The 21883-nt window shown below is 40.6% G+C and overlaps 1 protein-coding gene across 4 annotated transcripts in view; it reads right to left on the bottom strand.

Annotated features, from left to right (window-relative positions):
• Nucleotides 1-4275: 4275 nt before the first annotated feature.
• The window catches only part of ARHGAP19 (Rho GTPase activating protein 19), a 55760-nt gene continuing 38152 nt past the window's right edge, over nt 4276-21883 (bottom strand). For 3 of the 4 annotated variants that reach the window (XM_059900992.1, XM_059900995.1, XM_059900994.1), the window contains 6 exons: nt 20684-20875; nt 17068-17166; nt 13070-13180; nt 12453-12531; nt 11374-11392; nt 4276-8186 (listed from right to left, as the gene is read on the bottom strand). In XM_059900992.1, the coding sequence (XP_059756975.1) occupies nt 11379-11392; nt 12453-12531; nt 13070-13180; nt 17068-17166; nt 20684-20875 (495 nt within the window). In that variant the 3' untranslated portion in view covers nt 4276-8186; nt 11374-11378. The remainder of the gene's footprint in view (nt 8187-11373; nt 11393-12452; nt 12532-13069; nt 13181-17067; nt 17167-20683; nt 20876-21883) is intronic. The other variant, XM_059900993.1, reaches the window with a different exon arrangement.

Below are 21883 nucleotides of genomic sequence, written 5' to 3'. Positions count from 1 at the left end.
TTGGATCTACTTTTTGGCTACAATGCATAATGCTGCTTTGAAGGTCTGTGCACAAGTTTTTGTGTAGACATGTTTTCATTTCTCTGGGGTATATATCTAGGAGTGGGGTTGATGCATTATATGGTAGCCTTATATTTAACCTTTTTTTTTTTTTTGAAAAAGCCTTCTTAATACCCACAAATTTCAGTTTCCACACTTCATAGCTACATTTTCACCCATATGAAAATACAGGACACACACTACCTACTGTGAATTCATTAACTTAAAAAATATCTTGATGGATCACAACATGGACAAACACTAAAGGGCAGCACCCCTCTGGGAGAGAGGCAGTGCTTGGCATACACCCTGACAAAGTGCCCTTGCAGGAACCCCACTGCCCCCAGGGTGGCAGCCCACTGGTACACACCAGTGAGCTGGATCACACTGAGGATTCCCAAAGCCAGCCATGAATGGCAGGAGCCAATCCCAGAGAAGCCAAAGGATAAACCTGTCACTGCTTTTCCTCTGTCCTCCCCTCTCCTCTCCAGGGCAGTCTCAGGACTAAAAGAAAAGATGTGGCCACAGAAGCTGATGGAGTTGAGGAATAGGTTCTGGGGGAGAAAGGACAGCTTAGGATTGGAGCCCCAGGGGTTGTGGAAAATAGTAATATAAGTCATATATGTAATTTAATATTTTCTAGCAGCCACATTAAAAAGATAAAAAGAAAGAGATAAAATTAATTTTAATGGCATAATTTTATTAACCCAATATATCCAAAATGTGAACAAGTAATCAATATAAAAATTATTGAGACATTTTTATATTTTCCTTTTCTTACTAAGTCTTTGAAATCTGAGTGTATTTCACACTGAGAGAACATCTCAGTTTAGACTGGCCACATTTCAAGTGCTCAATATCCACATGTGACCAGAGGCTACCATATTGGGCAGTGCATATGGGGAAGCAAAGAAATGAGGAGACTCTCCCTGAGTAGTGCCCAGCAGTCAGGGGGGAGCAGGGAGGTGTGTTTCAGTGGACGCCCACCCTCCTGTGTCTGAACACCATTCCTGGAAGGCACACAGCTGCTGTCATCCCAGAGCCAGCACTGAGCAGCTCTGGAGAACGTCCTGGGCAGAACTGGGACCCAGCCAGAAGCAGCACAACAGTGTGCAGATGCCACGTGGGGCTCATGGGCCAGATCCCGACCGTGGAGGACTTGTGTTTGGCTCCCACGTGTTTTTAAATCTCTTGAAGTGGTTGTCGTTTTCATGACTTTACATTTCCTTCCTGGTTCCTGTAGACATTGGGGTGTGTAACCCCTGCATAAGACCACGGATCCTAAAGTCGGGCAGCCCTGCATGTTAACCTTGACTCTACCACTTTTTAGTTGACAGTAGATACATTAAACTCTTCATATGTGTCTTTTACTGTAAAATTGGAGATAAGAATACTTCAGAGATGTATGACTTTAATGAGACAAGGAATTAATTGGCTAGTACAAAGCTTGGTGCATAATAAGCACTCAATAAATTGTGGCATTCATTTCTCATTCACAGACATGAATTCCTTAGAATCCATACTATATTCCTCTTCCAGTATTGGAAAACTGGGAAGTACATGCGCAGGAGGAGTTCTTAAAAGCATCCCCGGGCTTCCCTGGTGGCACAGTGGTTGAGAATCTGCCTGCCAATGCAGGGGACACGGGTTCGAGCCCTGGTCTGGGAAGATCCCACATGCCGCAGAGCGACTAGGCCCGTGAGCCACAACTACTGAGCCTGCGCGTCTGGAGCCTGTGCTCCGCAACAGGAGAGGCCGCGATAGCGAGAGGCCCGCACACCGCGATGAAGAGTGGCCCCGGCTCGCCGCAACTAGAGAAAGCCCTCGCACAGAAACGAAGACCCAACACAGCCAAAAATAAAAATAAATAAATAAGTAAGTAAATAAATAAACAAACTCCAATCTCTTTAAAAGAAAAAAAGCATCCCCCACTTCTGTACATTGATATTGAGAAATGGCTTCTGTGCTCACAATTTTAAGGCAGTCTGTTTCCCTTCTCTGTTGCCCACCAGTATGGCTCTACTGAATTAAGCATTCCTCAGTACCAAGGTATTGAAAAGACTGATTTCCAGGAATAAAAGGGGAAAGCTAACAATGACAACAAGGGCCCCTCCTGCTAACCTCCATGCTGGTTCCAAGGTCGAAGTCTCTGGGGATCTGGGCATTGGATGCTGCAGATAAAGGATAAGATATTAATGATCAACTTGGATCAAGACTTGGCCATTGTTCAACCCCAATTTTTGCTTTCTGTTTTTGCTTTTTATGGGGAAATTAAGAGGCTGTGACTTAAAAGAAGCATCTAAACAAGCCTGATGGTCCCATCATGACCCTCTAGCCTGGGGCTCAGGCTTCTTCACCACTCCTACCCCCCGCCACGTGCTTCTAATTCAGGAATGTAAGTGGGAGCAAAAGTGGGCAGCCCGCCACAGGGCACAAAGGCCCTGGAAGGGGGGAAACTAAGGAAGATTCTTTCTTCCCAGTTCTCTCTTTTCCCATCACCCCTTCCCACTGTTTGTTTGTTTTTGTTTTTTTGCCGCACCGCACGGCACGTGCGATCTTAGTTCCTCAATAGTTCCTCAACGAGGGATCAAACCCACGCCCCCTGCATTGGAATCGCAGAGTCTTAACCACTGGACTGCCAGGGAAGTCCCCCACTTCCCAATGTTTAATGCACGTCTGCTTCTTCATTCCTTTCTGTGATTCATGATTAACGATTATGTGCTCAGCACTGTACCAGGCATTTTGATCCTCTTCCTGTTTTTCAGAATAACTCCTGTCCCTCCACCCCTTTTTCTTTTGCATTACTCTTGTTTCCCATGTACTATCTGTAACAGTCACTCCACATTTCACTCTAAAAGAACAGAACTGGCTCCTTCTTCTATAGTAAATAATACGAGTTGGTCCTTAGGGGATGAGGAGAAAAGGGACAGTCTAAGCAGCACCTAGGGAGCTAACACAGCTCAAGAGGAGCACATGGGCAGGTAATGGAGCAAAGACAGCAGCAGAGTTTTTATTTCTATTCCGAATTTAAATAATTCCTTTGTTATCAAAAATAACTATGTCAGCATCAATAAGCTGCTGATTATAAAATGTATCCTTGGCAGAAAGAGAAAGAATTAACATTTAATGGATACTTGCCATCTGCTAGGCACTGTGTAAGGCTAGTGGTTCTCAGTATTTAGTGGTCAAGGACTCCTCTGGGATTCTTGTGGAAGCTCTGAAATCTCTCCCTTAGAAAAATTCAAACATACACAAAATTTTACATAGAATTACAGGAGCAAAAGATTCCTGAAGCACAATCACAGACTCCAGATTAAAATCTTTTATGCTAAGTCCTTACCTCTGAGAGCATGGCATCATTGAGACGATATTGTTATCCCCACCTTACAGAGGAGGGAACATGCCCAAGCTCATATACATAAGTGGCAGAAACAACATTTCAACCAGAGTTGTCTAAACACTACAACTTGCTGGCCTAGATGAAAATGTCACTTGGTTTTTACTGTTACTATAAATATCACTCCTTATTTTTAAACGAGGAAATAAAGATTATGTGTGAAACTGAAATCTGTGCAAAGCATTCTAGACTCAGCCAAGGGAAATCAGGAAGCTCAAAATTCCTGGAGGTTCCAATCCCATTTCCTATCAGCCAAAAGCCCTACTCCCCCTGAACCCACCCACCCAGCTGGAAAACAAACCAAAGACGCACTTTTCTTAGATTTCATATTCCTCAGAACAAGAGGCAACCTCTATCATAATAGCTCAATTAAACTCAAAAAAAAATTTTTAAGAGACAACCTCTCTTTAAAATAATCCATCAGGGCTTCCCTGGTGGCGCAGTGATTAAGAATCCGCCTGCCAAGGCAGGGGACACGGGTTTGAGCCCTGGTCCCGGAAGATCCCACATGCCGCGGAACAACTAAGCCTGTGTGCCACAACTACTGAAGCCTGCGCACCTAGAGCCCATGCTCCGCAACAAGAGAAGCCACCGCAATGAGATGCCCGCGCACTGCAACGTAGAGTAGCCCCCGCTCGCCGCAGCTAGAGAAAGCCCACACGCAGCAACAAACACCCAACGCAGCCAAAAATAAATAAAATAAAATAAATAACTTTATTAAAAAATAATAATCCATCAGTCAAATGTGAATTAAGAGACCAGTCAAAGCCTATAGATATGAAACAAAAGAAATTTAATTTCAGAATATTACATGAATATAAAAGAAAAACAATGCATATGTTTCTTTACAGTTACATATATATATAAATATATATATATGATATAGTTGAATAAGAATGAAAAATAAAAAATGGTTAGACAGTTAAGAAACCTTGTGTCTCTTGTTAAGCAGGCTTGGGGAGAGCGAAAAGGCAATCCTTGCTATGAAGAAAGGACCCTGGGGCAGGGGTGTTTTTCCCAAACAGTTCTGCTGGTCCCCAAACATGTCTGGGGGAGTGCTCAATGGCTCTTTAGCACCTGCTATGGCCACGCACACTCCAGTTTCCATGGTAACCCAAGCACTCAGGCTATTAAGTACTTACTCCACCTCCTTGCTAGCCCACCCATCCACTCTCCACCTGTGGAAAGAGTTCAGTATTACCTGTCTAGGAAAGCCAGCTCTCCTATAGTGAGTTTTAGATTGGATTAATTACCACTGGTCTGAAAAGCTTGTGCATCTTAGAAACCCAAATCTTCCCCAAATTCTAGAGCAATCCTGCCAATTGCTAGCATCCAGTTTGGATCAAGGTCCTGTCTTCAGTACCAAGGCTTCCAGATGCAGGAGGGCAGGGACGAGGCTCTCTCCTGGGGAAAGGAGTTCTACTTAGAAAAGACTTCAGAATGAGAGCCGTCAGTTTCAAGCATCTGTGTGAGGCCCTGTATGAGGAAGCAGATAAAGTCTAGAGAAGTCATTCCTAAGATGGTTTCCCCAGTTATGCATGGTCACACAGCTAGTCACTCTGGGACCACAGGTTCTCCTAGAAGGCAGTGTTTTAAACCGTATCCTAACATAGGTTTCTGTGAGAAAAGCTGAACAGAAACACTGCTGTTCCAGAGGAGAGAACAGCCCTGCTCTGACACTCTGGAACCACTGGCTTTCTTACAAGCCAGCAAAACAGCCACCTCTGGAACACCCAGTGGTCAGCGCAGTTAACCCTATACTACTCCATTTCCCAAGGGTACCCCCTCGTCATTCCTAACTCTGGAAAGACATTCAGGGTAATGAGCTTGTGGAGGATCAACTGCGGATTCAGTTATGATTCATTAGATACCACCTCCTTTAATATGTTTTGGCACTCAGGTACAATCAGTATCACTTAATCCTCTTTCACTGCTGCAATGGAGTCTTTCAAACCAGATTCATTGGCCCCAGTGCAAAAGTCCACCATTGTAAAAGGTTAGAAACTCCAGTGCCCATGGTTTTCACTGATTCAACCAGTATAGCTCACCCAGTACAGATCTGAATCAAGGAAGTGGTCTGCATTTTTTATGCTTGAGCCCTCTGGCATAAATACACTGCCCCATATTGATATCACATCAAAACCCATTGCAATTGACCCCAGAAAGAAATGAAATTTTAAAAGCAACAAGAGGCATTTCCAAAGAGATTGTTCCAACACAAAAAATAAACATAGAATACAGATTTTTAAAATATTATAGATTTTAAAAATTGTTAAATACTGGCTCAAAAATATCTGCCCACCAAGTCAGAAGGGCAACAGTACCCTTCTGTAGCAAATGCTAAAGGGTTTTTGTTTTTGCAAAGATTCCACAGGATTAGAACAGTTATATATTACAAGGCAGAAGGTTACGCTGTTTATTTCTCAAATTTGGATTCCAACTAGTTCACAGCTTCTGTTAAAAAAGAAAAAAGAAGGAAAAGACCTATCATACCCTTACAGCAAGGGAAATCATATTTAATAAATACTTTAATGAAATACACATACCCAAACACACAAATAAACTGCCCAAGGGGGCAAGCTATATAAAAGCATGTGACAGACATCTCTCACCACCCCAGCCCCGGAACACGAGCCTGGATTACCAGTTGCATTCAACCAAAGAAAGTCTCTTAAATCTCAGCTACCTCCCTTAAATAGAACCACAGAACAAACTCGATGACAAGGAGGTATCAGGTCACTGCTCTGCTCTCTCCACCTATGCCAGACCATGTTTAACAGACCACACCACTACGGAATGAGGCACTTAGACAAATAAAGAAAGCAAGTATCAAGTTAAGGGAGAACACACTTTAGCCTGGTCATACCAAAAGGGGTCTCTGTTTGAACTCACTGACAGCTGGTGCAAGGAATTTTATAACAAAAAAGTCAAATAGAAGAATCCTCCACAAAGGAACTTGCAAATAAGTATTTTTAAGAATGATATAAAACTGCTCTAGAGAAAGGGGCTTCTGAGCAGTTTTATACTCCTAACCATCTATTGTTCACAATCTATCAAGTTGGACAGCCACATTTTACATTTTTCTCTACTACTGCTGTTACAGCAGCAGAAGAAACAGAAAATATGGAAGCCAGGACTGACATCCGGATGCAAAACCAAACTGTGCTCCCCAGAGTCATCTTTTGTTTCAGCAACAACACAGCATTTCAACTGTTTAAAAATAGGTCAGCAAGTCATGGTTTGCTGGGCAACTGCCCCCCTACCTCACCGCTGAGGCCTGACTCAGTTCCGGCACACAGGGTGAGAAAGGTTACACACCTAACAGAGCAGGCACAGACTAACACTCCCACCTGCCCCTGCTGCGCTCTGGGCAGTGAGTTCCCATACTAGATCAGAGCCATCCCACTGCTCACCTCAGACACATGTGAACATCCCAACCCAGTCAAAGCTCCAGCCCATCTCCAAACTGCTCCCCATGCCCATCGTGACAAGGAGAGGGGTGGGCCAGCAGCCGCCCTTGAACATGGGTGATAAACCACAACTGCTTCCAAATAAGGGCATTCTCTCCTTTAAATCTCTCAGCCCCGTGGAGACTGATGCTCACTTCCTCCCTCTGACTCCAGCTGGCTCTCAGGAGACGGTCCAGCCTGCACACCTGATCCCTTAGAAGGATGCAATATAATCCCACCCATCAAGAGTTGTCCTGGCCATAAAGCCAGCCCCATCCTAGTCCCCCTCCAGAGCTTCCACTACATACAGGAGTTTCAGCAAGCCTCAAGTGAGCTGTTGGTGACATTCCCTGAGTCCCAGTGATTTGTCACAGAAGTACTGGCACCACACTGGCACCAGAGATGTTTAGGCAAGAGGAAACTGAATGAAGGAAAGGAGTTCAGCAACCACACAACCATTTTGACATCACTGAGGAAAGGGGAAGAGAGGAAAGGAGAGAGGATGGAGGGAGGGAAGAAGGGCCACAGTTTAACATTATTTGTTTAAATATTGTATCATTCTGAATTCTCCTTTTTTGATACTGCAGGTCAAATACCTACAATCTCAGGCCCAAGAAATAATAAAAAATTTCCAGGAAAGCTATAAATTCTTTGGACACAAATAGGTATTGAGGAGTAAAGCCTCATAAGATAAAGAGCTTTCCCAAAGCTTAAGGTGAAAAAGAGAGGAAAGACATCTGGCTTAGAGCCCACTTTGATTTTTTACCTTTTAAAATACACAAACAACAAATAAACAAGAAACAATAACCAAAATATCCCCCAAAACTATCAAAATAGAGAAAAGCCCAAGCTATCAGTTAAAAATAACATCAATCCACCAGGATTGACAGCACTTTTTAAAAACATCACTGGCAGTTGAGCACAGATTTCAAATGTTTTAAAAATCGAATCTGCCTAAACAAATACGTGGAATGAGCACAGGAGTCTGCCTGGTTCTACTCATCTACTGTGCTGTCTAGGCTGATTTGGCTGGTTAGTGGTTTCCCCATAACATTTTTTTTAAAAGAGAGAGAGAGAGTCGCTAGCACTGGTTCAGCAGGCAGAGTCTGTAGATGTCACCCACTGAGTGGGGTAAGAGGCGTCAGTCAAGTCACAGGATTAGTTGGCTTTCACAATTCAACATGCAGCAAGCAAGCTGCAAGTCCAAGCTTCTCTGTGAGTGGTAATGGCACCTGGCCCACAAAAGAGAAAATTCTGGGTGGACAACAGGAAACCTCTGGATCCTTCAGAGGAATCCTAGGCTGAAAGAGAAAAAGGAGCATTAAACACATTTATAAATATTTATTTTTGCAAACATTCCACCCAAAAGCTAGAGAAATCTATACTTATTATTTTCTATAAACTGAGGGAGAATTGCTTACTCTCTACCAAGTAAACATCACTTTGTCCTCTTGCTCTAATCTCAGTTCATTAAATCATCTTAATGGCAGTAACAGCTACCTTTACTAAGTGCATATTTTGTGCCAGGTGTTGCTCTGAGTTCTTTATGTATATTGTCTCATTTACCCTCACAACCTGGGCATGAGGTAATGCCCTTGCTATTTTACAGGTGAAGAATGTGAAGCCTACACAAATAAACTTGCCCTAAGATATACAGCTATTAAGGCTGGGAACTGAGGTTAAGAATCCACCTGCCAACGCAGGCGACACGGGTTCGAGCCTTGGTCCGGGAAGATCCCACATGCCGCGGAGCAACTAAGCCCGTGCGCCACAACTACTAAGCCTGTGCTCTAGAGCCCGCAAGCCACAACTACTGAGCCCACGTGCCACAACTACTGAAGCCCGTGTGCCTAGAGCCCGTGCTCTGCAACAAGAGAAGCCACTATGATGAGAGGCCCACGCACCACAATGAAGAATAGCCCCCGCTCGCTGCAGCTAGAGAAAGCCCGCACACAGCAACGAAGACCCAACACAGCCAAAAATAAAAACAAATAAATAAATTAATTTAAAAAAATTTTTTTAATTAAAAAAAAAAGGCTGGGAACTGAACGCAAGCCTAACTGAATGCAAAGCTCATGTTCTTACCACCACTACACCTCTCACCGGCGAATGTTTACTAAATGCCTACTAGATGCAAGGCAGTCATTACTGGGGGGAAGAGAAGAAGACGGGGGCCATGAATATATTAAGTCTGGTCTTTGTCTTCCAGAAGAGAAACTAGCTACAGAGATAAGACAATACATGTGAAGCAAATATTTATGATAAATCACATTAAATGTCAACATTTTAGCAATGTCAATAAGAGTCCAAAGGAAAAGGTATATCTGTCTGGGTTAGCCAAAGAAGGTTTTGAAGAGGAGGTAGGGTTTAGGCTGGGCTTTGAACAATGGGTAAGATTCTGACTGCTGAAAATAATGCCCATAAATAAGTAGGTGCTGAATCAGCGGTTCTCATCAGGGAGTGATTTTGCCCCCTCCCATGAAGGGGACATTTGGCAATGTCTGGAGGCATTTTGGTTGTCACAACTGGGGGAAGGGTGCTACTGGCATCTAGTGGGTAGAGACCAGGGATGCTAAATATCATAAGAATTATCTGACCTAAAATGTCAATAGTGCCAATTGAGAAACCCCATGAGAAATAAATGTCTTTGGGAGGACACTATCGATGATAATAAAATTGCATTATCTTCAAAAAATACTTGTTCCTGGGCTTCCCTGGTGGCGCAGTGGTTGAGAATCCGCCTGCCAATGCAGGGGACACGGGTTCGATCCCTGGTCCGGGAAGATCCCACATGCCGCGGAGCAACTAACCACAACTACTGAGCCTGCGCTCTAGAGCCCATGAGCCATAACTACTGAGCCCACATACTGCAACTACTGAAGCCCGCATGCCTAGAGCCCGTGCTCTGCAACAAGAGAAGCCACCACAATGAGAAGCCCACGCACCACAACAAAGAGTAGCCCCCGCTTGCCGCCATTAGAGAAAGCCCGTGCACAGCAAGGAAGACCCAACACAGCCAAAAATAAATAAATAAAATAAATAAATTTTTAAAAAAATACTTGTTCCTTTTATAAAATCACCATCAAAAAAATCTTGGCTTGTATTCTTTATGTAAAACAAATAGATGGCAGGCACTTGGATCTGTGGGCTTGGAGACTGAACAGAGTTCAGATCTGGAGGTGCAGGCTTGGGAGCAGGTATCAAACAGAGAACAGAACTGAGCTGCAGAAGGAGACCAAACTGCTAAGAGGGGGAAAAGCAAGAGCAGGAACAAGCAGAGAGTTTAAGACAGAGCACTGAAAAACATGAAGAGGTGGAGGGGGAGGCAGACGATAGTAAAGCACTGCAGAGATGGAAAAAATTAGAGGAAGGAGGAGAAGGAGAATAGTGTGAAGTCATGACAGCCACAGGTGTTCCCAATTAGAGGAAGTGAGCAGGGAGAGGGTAATGTGAAAATGCCACTACTTAATCCCGTGGGAGGTCATTCATTATCTGTGGGCCTCCACTTTTCTGAATCACTAACATTTTTAAGAATCTTATAAAAACTATATAATCTCTCCTCCAGAAAAATGTACATATGCACCTACACATAAAATTCCATCAACAATACCAGGAACTTTATTAGAGCCCTTAGGAAGTCCACAGTTAACAGGAAGAATCCCTGCTCTAAAACTTCTTGGTAAAATATTAAACTGACTTTTTTTTTTTTTTTTTTTTGGCTGCGTTGGGTCTTTGTTGCTGCGCGCGGGCTTTCTCTAGTTGCAAGCAAGCAGCGGCTACTCTTCGTTGCCGTGTGCAGGCTTCTCATTGCGGTGACTTGTTGCAGAGCATGGGCTCTAGGCTCTCGGGCTCAGTAGTTGTGGCATGCAGGCTCAGTAGTTGTGGCTCATGGGCTCTAGCACGCAGGCTCAGTAGTTGTGGCGCAAGGGCTTAGTTGCTCCGCGGCATGTGGGATCTTCCCAGACCAGGGCTCAAGCCCGTGTTCCCTGCATTGGCAGACGGATTCTCAACCACTGCACCACCAGGGAAGTCCTGACTTATTTTTTTAACGCATTTCTTTCTTCCAAAAGTAGAGCTGTCAACACAGAAAGACATTTCTTGATTATCTTCAAAAATGAAAGCAAGAAAATGTGTAACTGATACAAACAATGCATCCTTCAAAAATAACTTATGCTGGGACTTCCCTGGTGGTTCAGTGGTTAAGAATCTGCCTGCCAATGCAGGAGACACAGATTTGAGCCCTGGTCCGGGAAGATCCCACATGCCACGGAGCAACTAAGCCCGTGCGCCACAACTACTAAGCCCATGTGCCTAGAGCCCACGCTCCGCAACAAGAGAAGCCACCGCAATGAGAAGCCCGCTGCGCACTGCAACGAACACCCAATGCAGCCAAAAATAAAAATAATAAAAATAACTTATGCTTGGTTTTGACTTATGAAGATACAGGTAGAAATATTTAGACACACAGAATCCAAACACCAAACTTGCCTCAATCAGACAGCCCAGCCTAGAAGCCAAAGGCAACAAGGAAAGAAAAGAGAGTTCAGATAATTCATTCAAGGATAAGTAAGAAGACCATACTGAAATCTAACTTCCTAGAAAATAATAAAGATTTATCTATAAGGACTGGGCTTGTGTTCCCCTTCTATTGCTGATGTCTCAAATAGTAATTATGCTCATATCTCTGGTAAAATGAGCATATCAGACCAGAGATCGCTTCATCTGCAACACAAGCCTTATAAAACAAGACCTAGCCTCACCCAGTTTTCTTCAGTAACAATTACTACTACTTGTTAATGCTTTAACAATCACAATGTGTTTCCAAAACATAATTTCAATTGAGCCTCATAAGAAATCTGGGAAGTAGATATAACTATTATTCCCATTTGCGGAGGAAGAAGTAGGCTGAGAATGAGTGGTTTTCCCAGGCCAGAGGAATGATGCCTCAAATTAGGTCTAACTACAAATCCCCTGGCCTTTCCAGTTAGCCACATGGCTTCCTCAGAGGAAATACAGAAGCCACTGCACTTCACCAACTGAGCCTCCGACAATCAGCAGTCCCAGCACTAAATAATCCTTTTTACCCTAAATATCCTCAAAAACATGTTGTATGATATGATTTCCAGGGTCCTTCAGCATGAGCTGTTTATCTGGAAAGCTTTATTGAATAAACAAAGCTAAAGTCTGCGCAGAAAAGGAACATAACTATTCCATGTTTACTGAACATCTTCTCAGCACTCCTGTACTTGGTTTCACAAGTTAGTGTACACTTGCTTTTAATTTGCTTAACAAGTATTCTTAAGATATTTCTCACGTGTCCCATCTGTCCAAGAATGCAGAGACCGTGTGGGTCTGTGTTCACAGCTCTGCCCCTCAGCACCTGGGACAGTGCTGAGTAGTTGCTCAATAACCATCTGCTAAATGAACTCAAGGGCAGGACCCAGCCTTATAATTTTTACATCTCTTCTGACTACAACCACACCACACTAGGAATTCAAAAAATGCTATTGACTAGATACAGAAAGGAACTACATTCATAAGACACACAGAATAAGTACAGTTAGTACCTTTTTTCCCCTCTTTCTTCCCCTCAGACCATTTCAGTCTTGTTGGTGTCATCATGACAGATGGAGATCCAGAAAATAACTGTAACAAGAAAATTTTATAGTGGTTTAAATGTCCTAATGTCATTCCTATAGACAGACTTTACTAACAGAGGAATTATTTACTCGTTCAATTTCAATATGAAGAGTTTTACCAACGTATTTAGATCTCATTAATCTTAACTGTTTTATTGCTGGCTTAATGAAGTAACCATTCCTAGGAAAACTTGAAGGACTACTCCACACGTACTGCAGTGCCGAGCAGGCCTGGCTCAAATGTCACCCACCCTGTGGGGTCTCCCAGTAAGAACTGCTCCCTCCAGCACTTTGTGTGTGGAGCTATTTCACTACATTTGTCATTTCTGCTTATGACTGGCTATATCTTCCTTGAACTCAAAATGTTTGTTGAATGAATCAATGAAAACCTACAGAAAGAAGTCAGCATAAATGAAAAGACTGGGGAAAAGGCATAGTTGAATATGGCCCAAAGAAACACAGTAAAACAGACGACAGTATATTAATTTTCTTCTTTTCTACAAATGAACACATACAAAGAGAAAGTGCAAAGAATAGTATCTTACTAAATTCATATTTTCTTTGCTGGTTCTCTTCAATTCATCAATGGCTACAGATTCTGGAGTAGGGTACTTGTTTTTCTTTTCTGACATCATCTGATTTCCCAGCACCTTCCGCTGATTTAGGAAGAGAAAATATTTGATTTATAAACATCTACAATATCTATATTATAATTATACTGGTCTTCAAAACTATAGTTTCTTAGGTTAAAAAAAATCTCAGCTCTTTGATAAATTACCCCAGGCATCTTATACAAGAGAGGTCAAAGCACGTTACTAAAAAACCTGAGATCACTGCCTTTCTTTAGGTGATCACTATTCCTCTTTAAACCAATTAAAGGGCTGCAATGTTAAAAACAACTTTATAGTTGATTTAAACCAACTAATACAGGCCAATTACAGTGCTTCTGAGGCCCTAAAAGAAACACCAGTTACCTACCAGTATAATTTTTTCCCTAAAGACATATTGTCTCTGGCACCTTTTAAGAGTCCCCTCCTCCTCTCCCCACTAAAAGACACTTACACTGGGTCCACTCTAAGATTTTGCTTCCCTGTCATGTCCTCCTCACACAGGATTGGAAAATTTGGAGAAATTCTCTAAGAGTTTCTAGTATAGCCATAAAAGGGTACGGGCCTTCTTAAAAGGGTCACATGACTATACTGATATTCAGAGCAAGACTAAAAGCCCTTTCATCTCTGAACAGCTTAAAAGCTAATGTAACCTACTGTAACAGTTGACAGTGACAATTCTACCATCTTTGAAGAAATCTTTGTTTTTTCTCCTTAGAGAATAAATTTGAATTCCAAAAAAAAGAACATATCAAAACTAGAACATTAAACTTTATAATATAAATATTAGTAGGAATATTCTGTAATAAATCATTTACATGAGACGAATTTTGGAGGAAAAAAAGTCTAGCCAAAAAAAAAGTATCAAAGCATGATAGAAATCAAATAGCTAAGACACAGAAGTGCTGGAAAAATAAGGCCAGTACATCTTCCTTTCAGAAGTCAGATAACACCTCAGTATAAGCTGAACTGGGGATACCAGGAGCCACAGGACTAGCTATAAAAGCTAAAATTCAGCTTCCAGTGAATTTTTTTTTTTTTTTTTAGAAATTCCTTTATTTTTATTATTTATTTATTTATTTATTTATTTATGGCTGTGTTGGGTCTTCGTTTCTGTGTGAGGGCTTTCTCTAGTTGCGGCAAGCAGGGGCCACTCTTCATTGCGGTGCGCGGGCCTCTCACTATCGCGGCCTCTCTTGTTGCGGAGCACAAGCTCCAGATGCGCAGGCTCAGTAGTTGTGGCTCACGGGCCTAGTTGCTCCGCGGCATGTGGGATCTTCCCAGACCAAGGCTCGAACCCGTGTCTCCTGCATTGGCAGGCAGACTCTCAACCACTGCGCCACCAGGGAAGCCCTCCAGTGAATTTTTTAACAGACATTTCATTACTCCTTTGCTATCGAGCAGAAACCTTCATCTATGATTAGCTTGAAAGTCTCTTCATTTATAATGAAAACAGTTTACCCTTCTGTCCTAAAAAACTTGCTAACATTGTGTTTAAAATTATTTTTCTAAAATGTTTTCTCCTGATACAATTATAAACTTTTTTATAACTCTAAAGTTCTAAATGCTCTCTCAGTAAAGAAGAGGGCAGCTGCCAAGAGGATACTATATTTTTACATTTCAAGCAATAATTAGCAACACTTGTAGAACCAACTGCAGAAGAGCTCACTATGAAGAGAAAACTATACCCATCTAACTTCAGTTAAAGAAACATGTTTGACTAACACACGGAGAAACACTTATTGGACTGTAACTTTTCTTGTTACCAATCATCTCTATGACAGGAAGTCAGAGGGAATGACAGACTTCCAAGTAAAATGAACCAAGGATGCTCATTTTACTTGCCACGTCTAAGCAGGTGAATACACTTTTGGGGTTCTAGCAAAGGGAATTTTTTAAAATTATGGTAAAATATACATAACATAAAATTTATCATTTTAACCATTTTCAGGTGTACAGTTCAGTAGTGTAAAGTACAGCATATTGTTGTGCAACCAACACCACATCCCAGAAATTTTTCATCTTCCCAAACAGAAACTCTGTACCCATTAAACAATAATCCCAATTCCCCCCAGATCCTTAGTCCCTGACAACCACCATTCTACTTTGTTTCTATGGATTTGACTACTGTAGGTACCTCATATAAGTGGAATAATACAATATTTGTTCTTTTGTGACTGGCTTATTTCACTTAGCATGATGTTTTCAAGTTTAATCTATGTTGTAGCATGTGTTGGAACTTCCTTCTTTTTTAAGGCTGAGTACTGTTCCATTGTTCATATATACCACATTTTGTTTATCCATTTATCCATCAACGAACACTTGAGTGGCTTTCGCCTTTTGATTGTAAATAATGCCACTACAAACATGTATACAAATATCTGTTCATATCCCTACTTGGAATTGCTTGATCATATGGTAGTTCTATTTTTAGTTTTTGAGGAACCGCCATACTGTTTTCCATAGTGGTTGCACCATTTTACGTTCCCACCAACAGTACACAAGGGTTCCAATTTCTCCACATCCTTACCTTGCTATTTTCTGTTTTGTTGATAATAGCCATCCTAGTGAGTGTGAATTGTTATCTCATTGTGGTTTTCATTTGCAGTTCCTTAATGATAAGGGATATTGAGCGTTTTTTTAATCTTCTTCAGAAAAATGCCTATTTAAATCCTTTGCCTTTTCTTTTTTTTCTTTTTGGCCATGCTGTGCAGCATGTGGGATGTTAGTTCCCTGACCAGAGATCAAACCCATGTCCCTTGCAGTGGAAGCGTGGAGTCTTAACCACTGGACCGCCAGGGCAGTCCCTGCCCATTTTTTAATATGGATTGATTTTCTTTGCTGTTGTTGTAAGAGTTATTTTTATATTCTGGCTATTAACCGCTCATAAGATATATATTCTGCAAATATTTCCTCCCATTCTGTGGGTTGCCTTTTCACTCTGTTTGATGTCAAACAAACCTAATGTCCCAAGGCTATTGGCCCCAGTGGATAGGATTGAGTGAATTCTAAACTGCTATTAATGATAATAACTACAACCAAAATTAGAGTAAGATAAAGTTGCAACTGCTAACAACTACAGTTTAAAAAAAAATACACACATATATATATATTACAAGGTATTTTTTTTTTTAAGAGCACAACTTTTAAGCAAAGATCTCCTTAATGTTGCTGGATTTATAAATTTTAATAATGTTAAACAATTTTAAAAAGAAAACCTGTAGAACACAGAACAGTGCTAATCTCTCTCCACATTAACTAGATAGGACCTTGCCTTTGTTTATGCCTGGAAATTTGAACCCCGTAATCAGCTATCTACTGCCACCTGCTGGCAATATCCCTTAACTACAAGTTCAGATCATCAATGAAGACTCAAGTAAATTGAACCTACAGACAGCAATGGTAGCAACAGCACAGAAGTACATATTGAATTTGTTTTAAAAACAAGATTTTTAATGAATTTGAGACAAAGGAAGAGAACAAAACAACTGATCAAAATATTAAGCTCACAAAAATTTGAGTTACCTAAAACTCACTAGCCTATTAGAAAAATCCATTTCCAGTCTCTGTCAACTTTCTCACTTTTCCATAATTTTAGCAAATTGCACAATGAAGTATGTAGCACAAAGCAGGTCATGAACCAAAAGAGATTCTCTACTCAGGGATGAGGACTCTGTCCTCAGCCCCAGAAGAGACAAAAGGACCTTTATTTCTTTTATCCCTTACTTCTCCAATCATAGAGCCCCTTCTCTGATCTGAAACACAGAAAAATGCTTTGAAAAATAAAAGCTTTTCCAAATTCTATTCTTTTCCCTTTACAAGTGAAGCCTTCATAGAATCCCAAAGAACAGAATAAAACTGTTTATGCATAAGAAGAGTCAGACTGTTAAATTTTCTCACAATCAATGCTGAAAATGACAGCACAGTGTACCTACCTTAATAAGGCCACTGAAGGACCGTGAACGGGCCCTCTTCTGCACCCGGAGGGTAGAAGGTTCTCGTCCTGGTGTTTGGGTCTCAGAATGCTTATTAAACTAGAAGAAAACATAAAGAACATTTTGTTAGTAGTCTCCCATCAAGAGGTAGCATTCTGTGACAATCAATAGCTAAGTGGAAATACCTAGAAAAGCCCAAGAATAAGTGAATCTGTACATACATGGATTAGTAGGTTGGCAAGCAAATCACAAAGGCAAAAATTATGCCAAGAAGTCAAAATGTATTAAATTAGCCTGAGGGTAAATTAAATTAAATTAAATAATACACACCCAAAAACAATCAAATTGGAATCAGATCAAGCTTCTAGAATTAGATCTAACTACCAGTTTATAGCAAATACAGAGGACTAAGAAACATCTTAAGTAATACCACAGGGATGCAATCAGCAAAATCCAGACTGTGGGAGACAAAGAATCTGGTTTCTTTCACAAATAAAGTGCAAAGAGAGAGAGAGGATGGTTTATGTGTGTTTAAATGCAATGTGCTATCTGTATTGGATCCTAGAACAGAAAAAGGATATTAGTGTTAAAACTGGTAAAATCTGAATAAAGTCTGTAATGTTACTAGTAATGTACTAATGTTAATTTATTAGTTCTGACAACATTAACATTAGGAGGAACTAGGTGAAGGATATGTGGGAATTCTGTACTTTCTTTGCAATTTTTCTCCAAACCTAAATTGTTTGAAATTTAAAAGTTTATTCAAACAAACTTCAGCAATTTTTAGGGAGGAAAAAAAAAGGAGGGGAAAGAAGGATGGACCTATATATGAAAAGAAACCTAGTAGCTGTAACAGCTCCCCCCAGAAAACGCATACCCTATGGTCACGCCTCTTCTAGGAAATAATCTGCAATGAGAATACTTATGAACAAATATGTATAAACTAAAAAATGACCTAATTTCTTTTTTTTTTTAATTTATTTATTTTTGGCTGTGTTGGGTCTTCGTTGCTGCACGCGGGTTCTCTCTAATTGTGGCGAGCAGGGGCTGCTCTTCGCTGCAGCTCACAGGCTTCTCATTGCAGTGGCTTCTCTTGCTGCGGAGCACAGGCTCTAGGTGCACAGGCTTCAGTAGTTGTGGCGCACGGGCTTAGCTGCTCCGCGGCATGTGGAATCCTCCCAGACCAGGGATCGAACCCGTGTCCCCTGCACTGGTAGGCGGATTCTTAACCCCCGTGACACCAGGGAAGTTCCAAAAATGACCTAATTTCCCCTAATATGTCCAGTAGAGGACAAACTGTATATATATCAGGTTATATACAATAAAATATTATGCAACCATTAAAAATGTTTACAGCCTTTTAATGACATGGAAAATGCTCTGATATAATGTTATATGAAAAGGGTAGGGTATTTTAAAAACTGAATATGATCTCAATTAAACAAAAAAAAAATGAAATACATGTTCATGGAAAGAAATACAAGAAGGAAATACTCCAAGATGTTATCAGTGGTTATCAGTGGTTATCTCCGGATGATAACAGGTGATTTTTAATTTCTTCTTGACACTCTTCTGGAGGTTTCAATGTTTCTGTAGTGAGTACTCATTATTTTTATAATCATGGAGAATAAATTATATATAATCATAGAGAATAGTAAAAGTATAGTTTCTTCAAAAATAAATGGCAAAATTTTAAATGTATGTGAGGAGTTTGCAAGCATGCATGAGAAAATGCTTAGGCTGTAATGTTTAATGAAAAAGGGAGAAATAAAAGAAAGTATATGGTATGATCATAACTACGTCAAAATATTGGCTTGGCCAAAAAGTTCGTTCAGGTTTTTCCATATGGAAAAATGAACTTTTTATTCATTTATTCCAAAATATTGAGTTGGCCAACGAACTTTTTTGTCCAACCCAATATATCCACAGGAAAAAGACTGAAAGAAATACCCAATATGTAAACACTGGTAGGATGAGTGATTTATTTTCTTTTAATCCTTCTCTATAATTTCCTATTTTTCTAAAAAGAGCAAAACTAATGTTAGTTTTTTCCTTGGTATTATCTTTAACCCTCAGTGTTCTTGATGAGGGAAGTCATTTACACCTGTCCTACCTGAATTACTGGCTTAGTTTCTACCAAGAATTAAATCACTACACTGCTTTAAATCTGTAATACTACTTGGCCAACACCCTCTAAAATTCCTGTCATAGCACAGTTTGCTAGATCTCAAAGTAACTTCAAAGAGAGTGACAAAGGGAATTCCCTGGTGGTCCAGTGGGTAAGACTCCGTGCTCCCAATGCAGAAGGCCCAGGTTCAATCCCTGGTCGGGGAACTAGATCCCGCATGCATGCTGCAACTAAGAAGCCCGCATGCTGCAACTAAGACCCAGTGCAGCCTAAATAAATAAATAAATATTAAAAAAACAAAACAAAGAGAGTGACAGAAAATTTCTCTTAAAGGACTTTGTCAATTGTAAAGAACAGCTCAGTTCAACATTTCTGAGCATTTGTTTCTGTCTGGCCCCATGCTTGAGGTTAGGTATAAAAAAATAAATAAAAACACAGACATCCCTCAAGAAGGGCTCAGTTGAATAAGAAGTCAAGAGGCTGGGCTTCCCTGGTGGCGCAGTGGTTGAGAATCTGCCTGCTAATGCAGGGGACACGGGTTCGAGCCCTGGTCTGGGAAGATCCCACATGCCACAGAGCGACTACGCCCGTGAGCCACAACTACTGAGCCTGTGCGTCTGGAACCTGTGCTCCGCAACAAGAGAGGCCGCGATAGTGAGAGGCCCGCGCCCCGCGATGAAGAGTGGCCCCCGCTTGCCACTACTAGAGAAAGCCCTTGCACGGAAATGAAGACCCAACACAGCTAAAAAATAAAATAAAATAAATTAAAGGTATCCTTTAAAAAAAAGAAAAAGAAAAAGAAGAAGTCAAGAGGCTGACCTTGCCTGTTTAGCTAAAATTCAAGAGGGGCTGAGACAAAATAAATTTCCTGAGAAAGAAACTAACCAAGTCATCAATATTTACTCAGGCTATACTTTGAGTCTCAAGATAGCAAATGAGAGACCTAATTTTGCTCCCATAGCTCCAAAAAAAACAAACTCTGCCACTAGAATTCCTATTTCTAGTATCACACTAGGCCCTTGATTTAGTGTTTTCTAACTGCAAACAACTCACTAGTAAGAACTACCACTTTTTCTCTGCTATGGCAGCCACTTTACATAGATTCTTTCTAATCTTTACAACCATGAAACATGGGCATTACAATCACCATTTTACAAACAAGAAAATTGAAAGTCAGCAAGATTAAGTTATTTGCCAAGAAAATATGAAGGGTTTAAATATCATACATGACCAAATTAGAGAAACTAACCACATTGGATCCTTCTGTTTACTCTGGAAATCCAAGAGCCTCCACCCCTTTCTCTAGTGGGGCAATAGTACAGAGATCACCACTGAGGTTCCATAGACAAGTTCTCTTTCTTGGCTAAACCAAAGCTTGGACCAGTAAGAGACAAAAATTAAATGAAATTCTTAATAATATTCCCTAGTGATTCTACAAGCAAAAATCACATTCCTAAAGCCCCGTCACTGTCTCCCTGCCTTCGGCACCTGTCTGATAAGGTGTTTCTTCTTTGCCGACTCTGGCATATTGTGAACATGTTGGAACAATTCTCTTAGTGCCTCTCCCGTACGCTGCTGGGTCTCCTCCTGATGAAGGCAGGAATCTCGCCGGTTCCATTTCTGAGATCTTGTCACTTGGAAGGAGCTGGTATGACACGAAGCTATCAGATCAAGATCATCCTATGGAAAATTTAAAAGAAAAGTGAATTAATATATCCTGCCAGCTTTGTTTCCAGATTCCCACCACACTGGAACAAAAAAAGGGGAGATGTGGGAAACATGGTATACTCTTACATGTAGGAACAAGAAAAATCTAAATACTATCATCAGATAAAGAGAAACCTACAATTATAGACTATATCAACAGCCCACTCCCATGACCTGCGCAGAAAACCTAAATTCATTTAGAATATTGTCACCAAAAATTATATTTATATAATAGTCCAGTTTTCAGAGCATCTTTTAATCTCATGTAATTCTCACTGGTATCCTATGAGTTAAGCAGTGAAAGTATCATTATTCCCATTTCATTGAAGAAGAAATTGAAGTTAACCTATAAGTTTAAAATCATCTAGATACTAAAGTGACAGACCCATCTTAGAGACCAAGTACACTGGTTCTTGGCTGGTGCTCACATGAAAATATGTGATAACTACACAGCAGTGGTAGAGGAACAAAAACAACTCTCTAAGAAAAACCATACTCCAGTTAAACTAGCTGAAATAAAATACTGTTTTCCTGGTCACACCAAATATTTGCTGAATGAGAGGTAGAAACCAACAGGAGCAGAAAAAGAAGCATAAGATGACAGCTTAAGTTTCTAATCAAGACAGACTAAAAAAAATCATCAAAAAGTGCTTGTGATGTTTTTTAAACTTCTCACTTTTAAAACTCAATAATCATGTAATCTTGTTAATAAGCATCACACATTTGCTTTCTAAGCTCATAAGGTCTCAAGTCTTTCAGACATTTCAGAGTGTTTGTTACCTTACCACCAAACTTGAAAGAAGAATGTATTACATAAAACTGTACTTTCATAACTAAAAATATTTAATACATTTGCTATTTACAGACTTTTTTTCAACTATAACACATTTTATTTTCTTATGTCTTTACTTTGATTTCATACATTGTTTTAAAACTCCACTAATCTTAACTAGCTCTCTCCTTGTTTGGGCTAAGAGCAAT

Source organism: Balaenoptera ricei, chromosome 16, assembly GCF_028023285.1.
Source record: "Balaenoptera ricei isolate mBalRic1 chromosome 16, mBalRic1.hap2, whole genome shotgun sequence".
Classification (NCBI taxonomy): Eukaryota; Metazoa; Chordata; class Mammalia; order Artiodactyla; family Balaenopteridae; genus Balaenoptera; species Balaenoptera ricei.
Note: the sequence above shows the minus strand (reverse complement) of the source record. Positions and strands in the feature narration are given on the sequence as shown.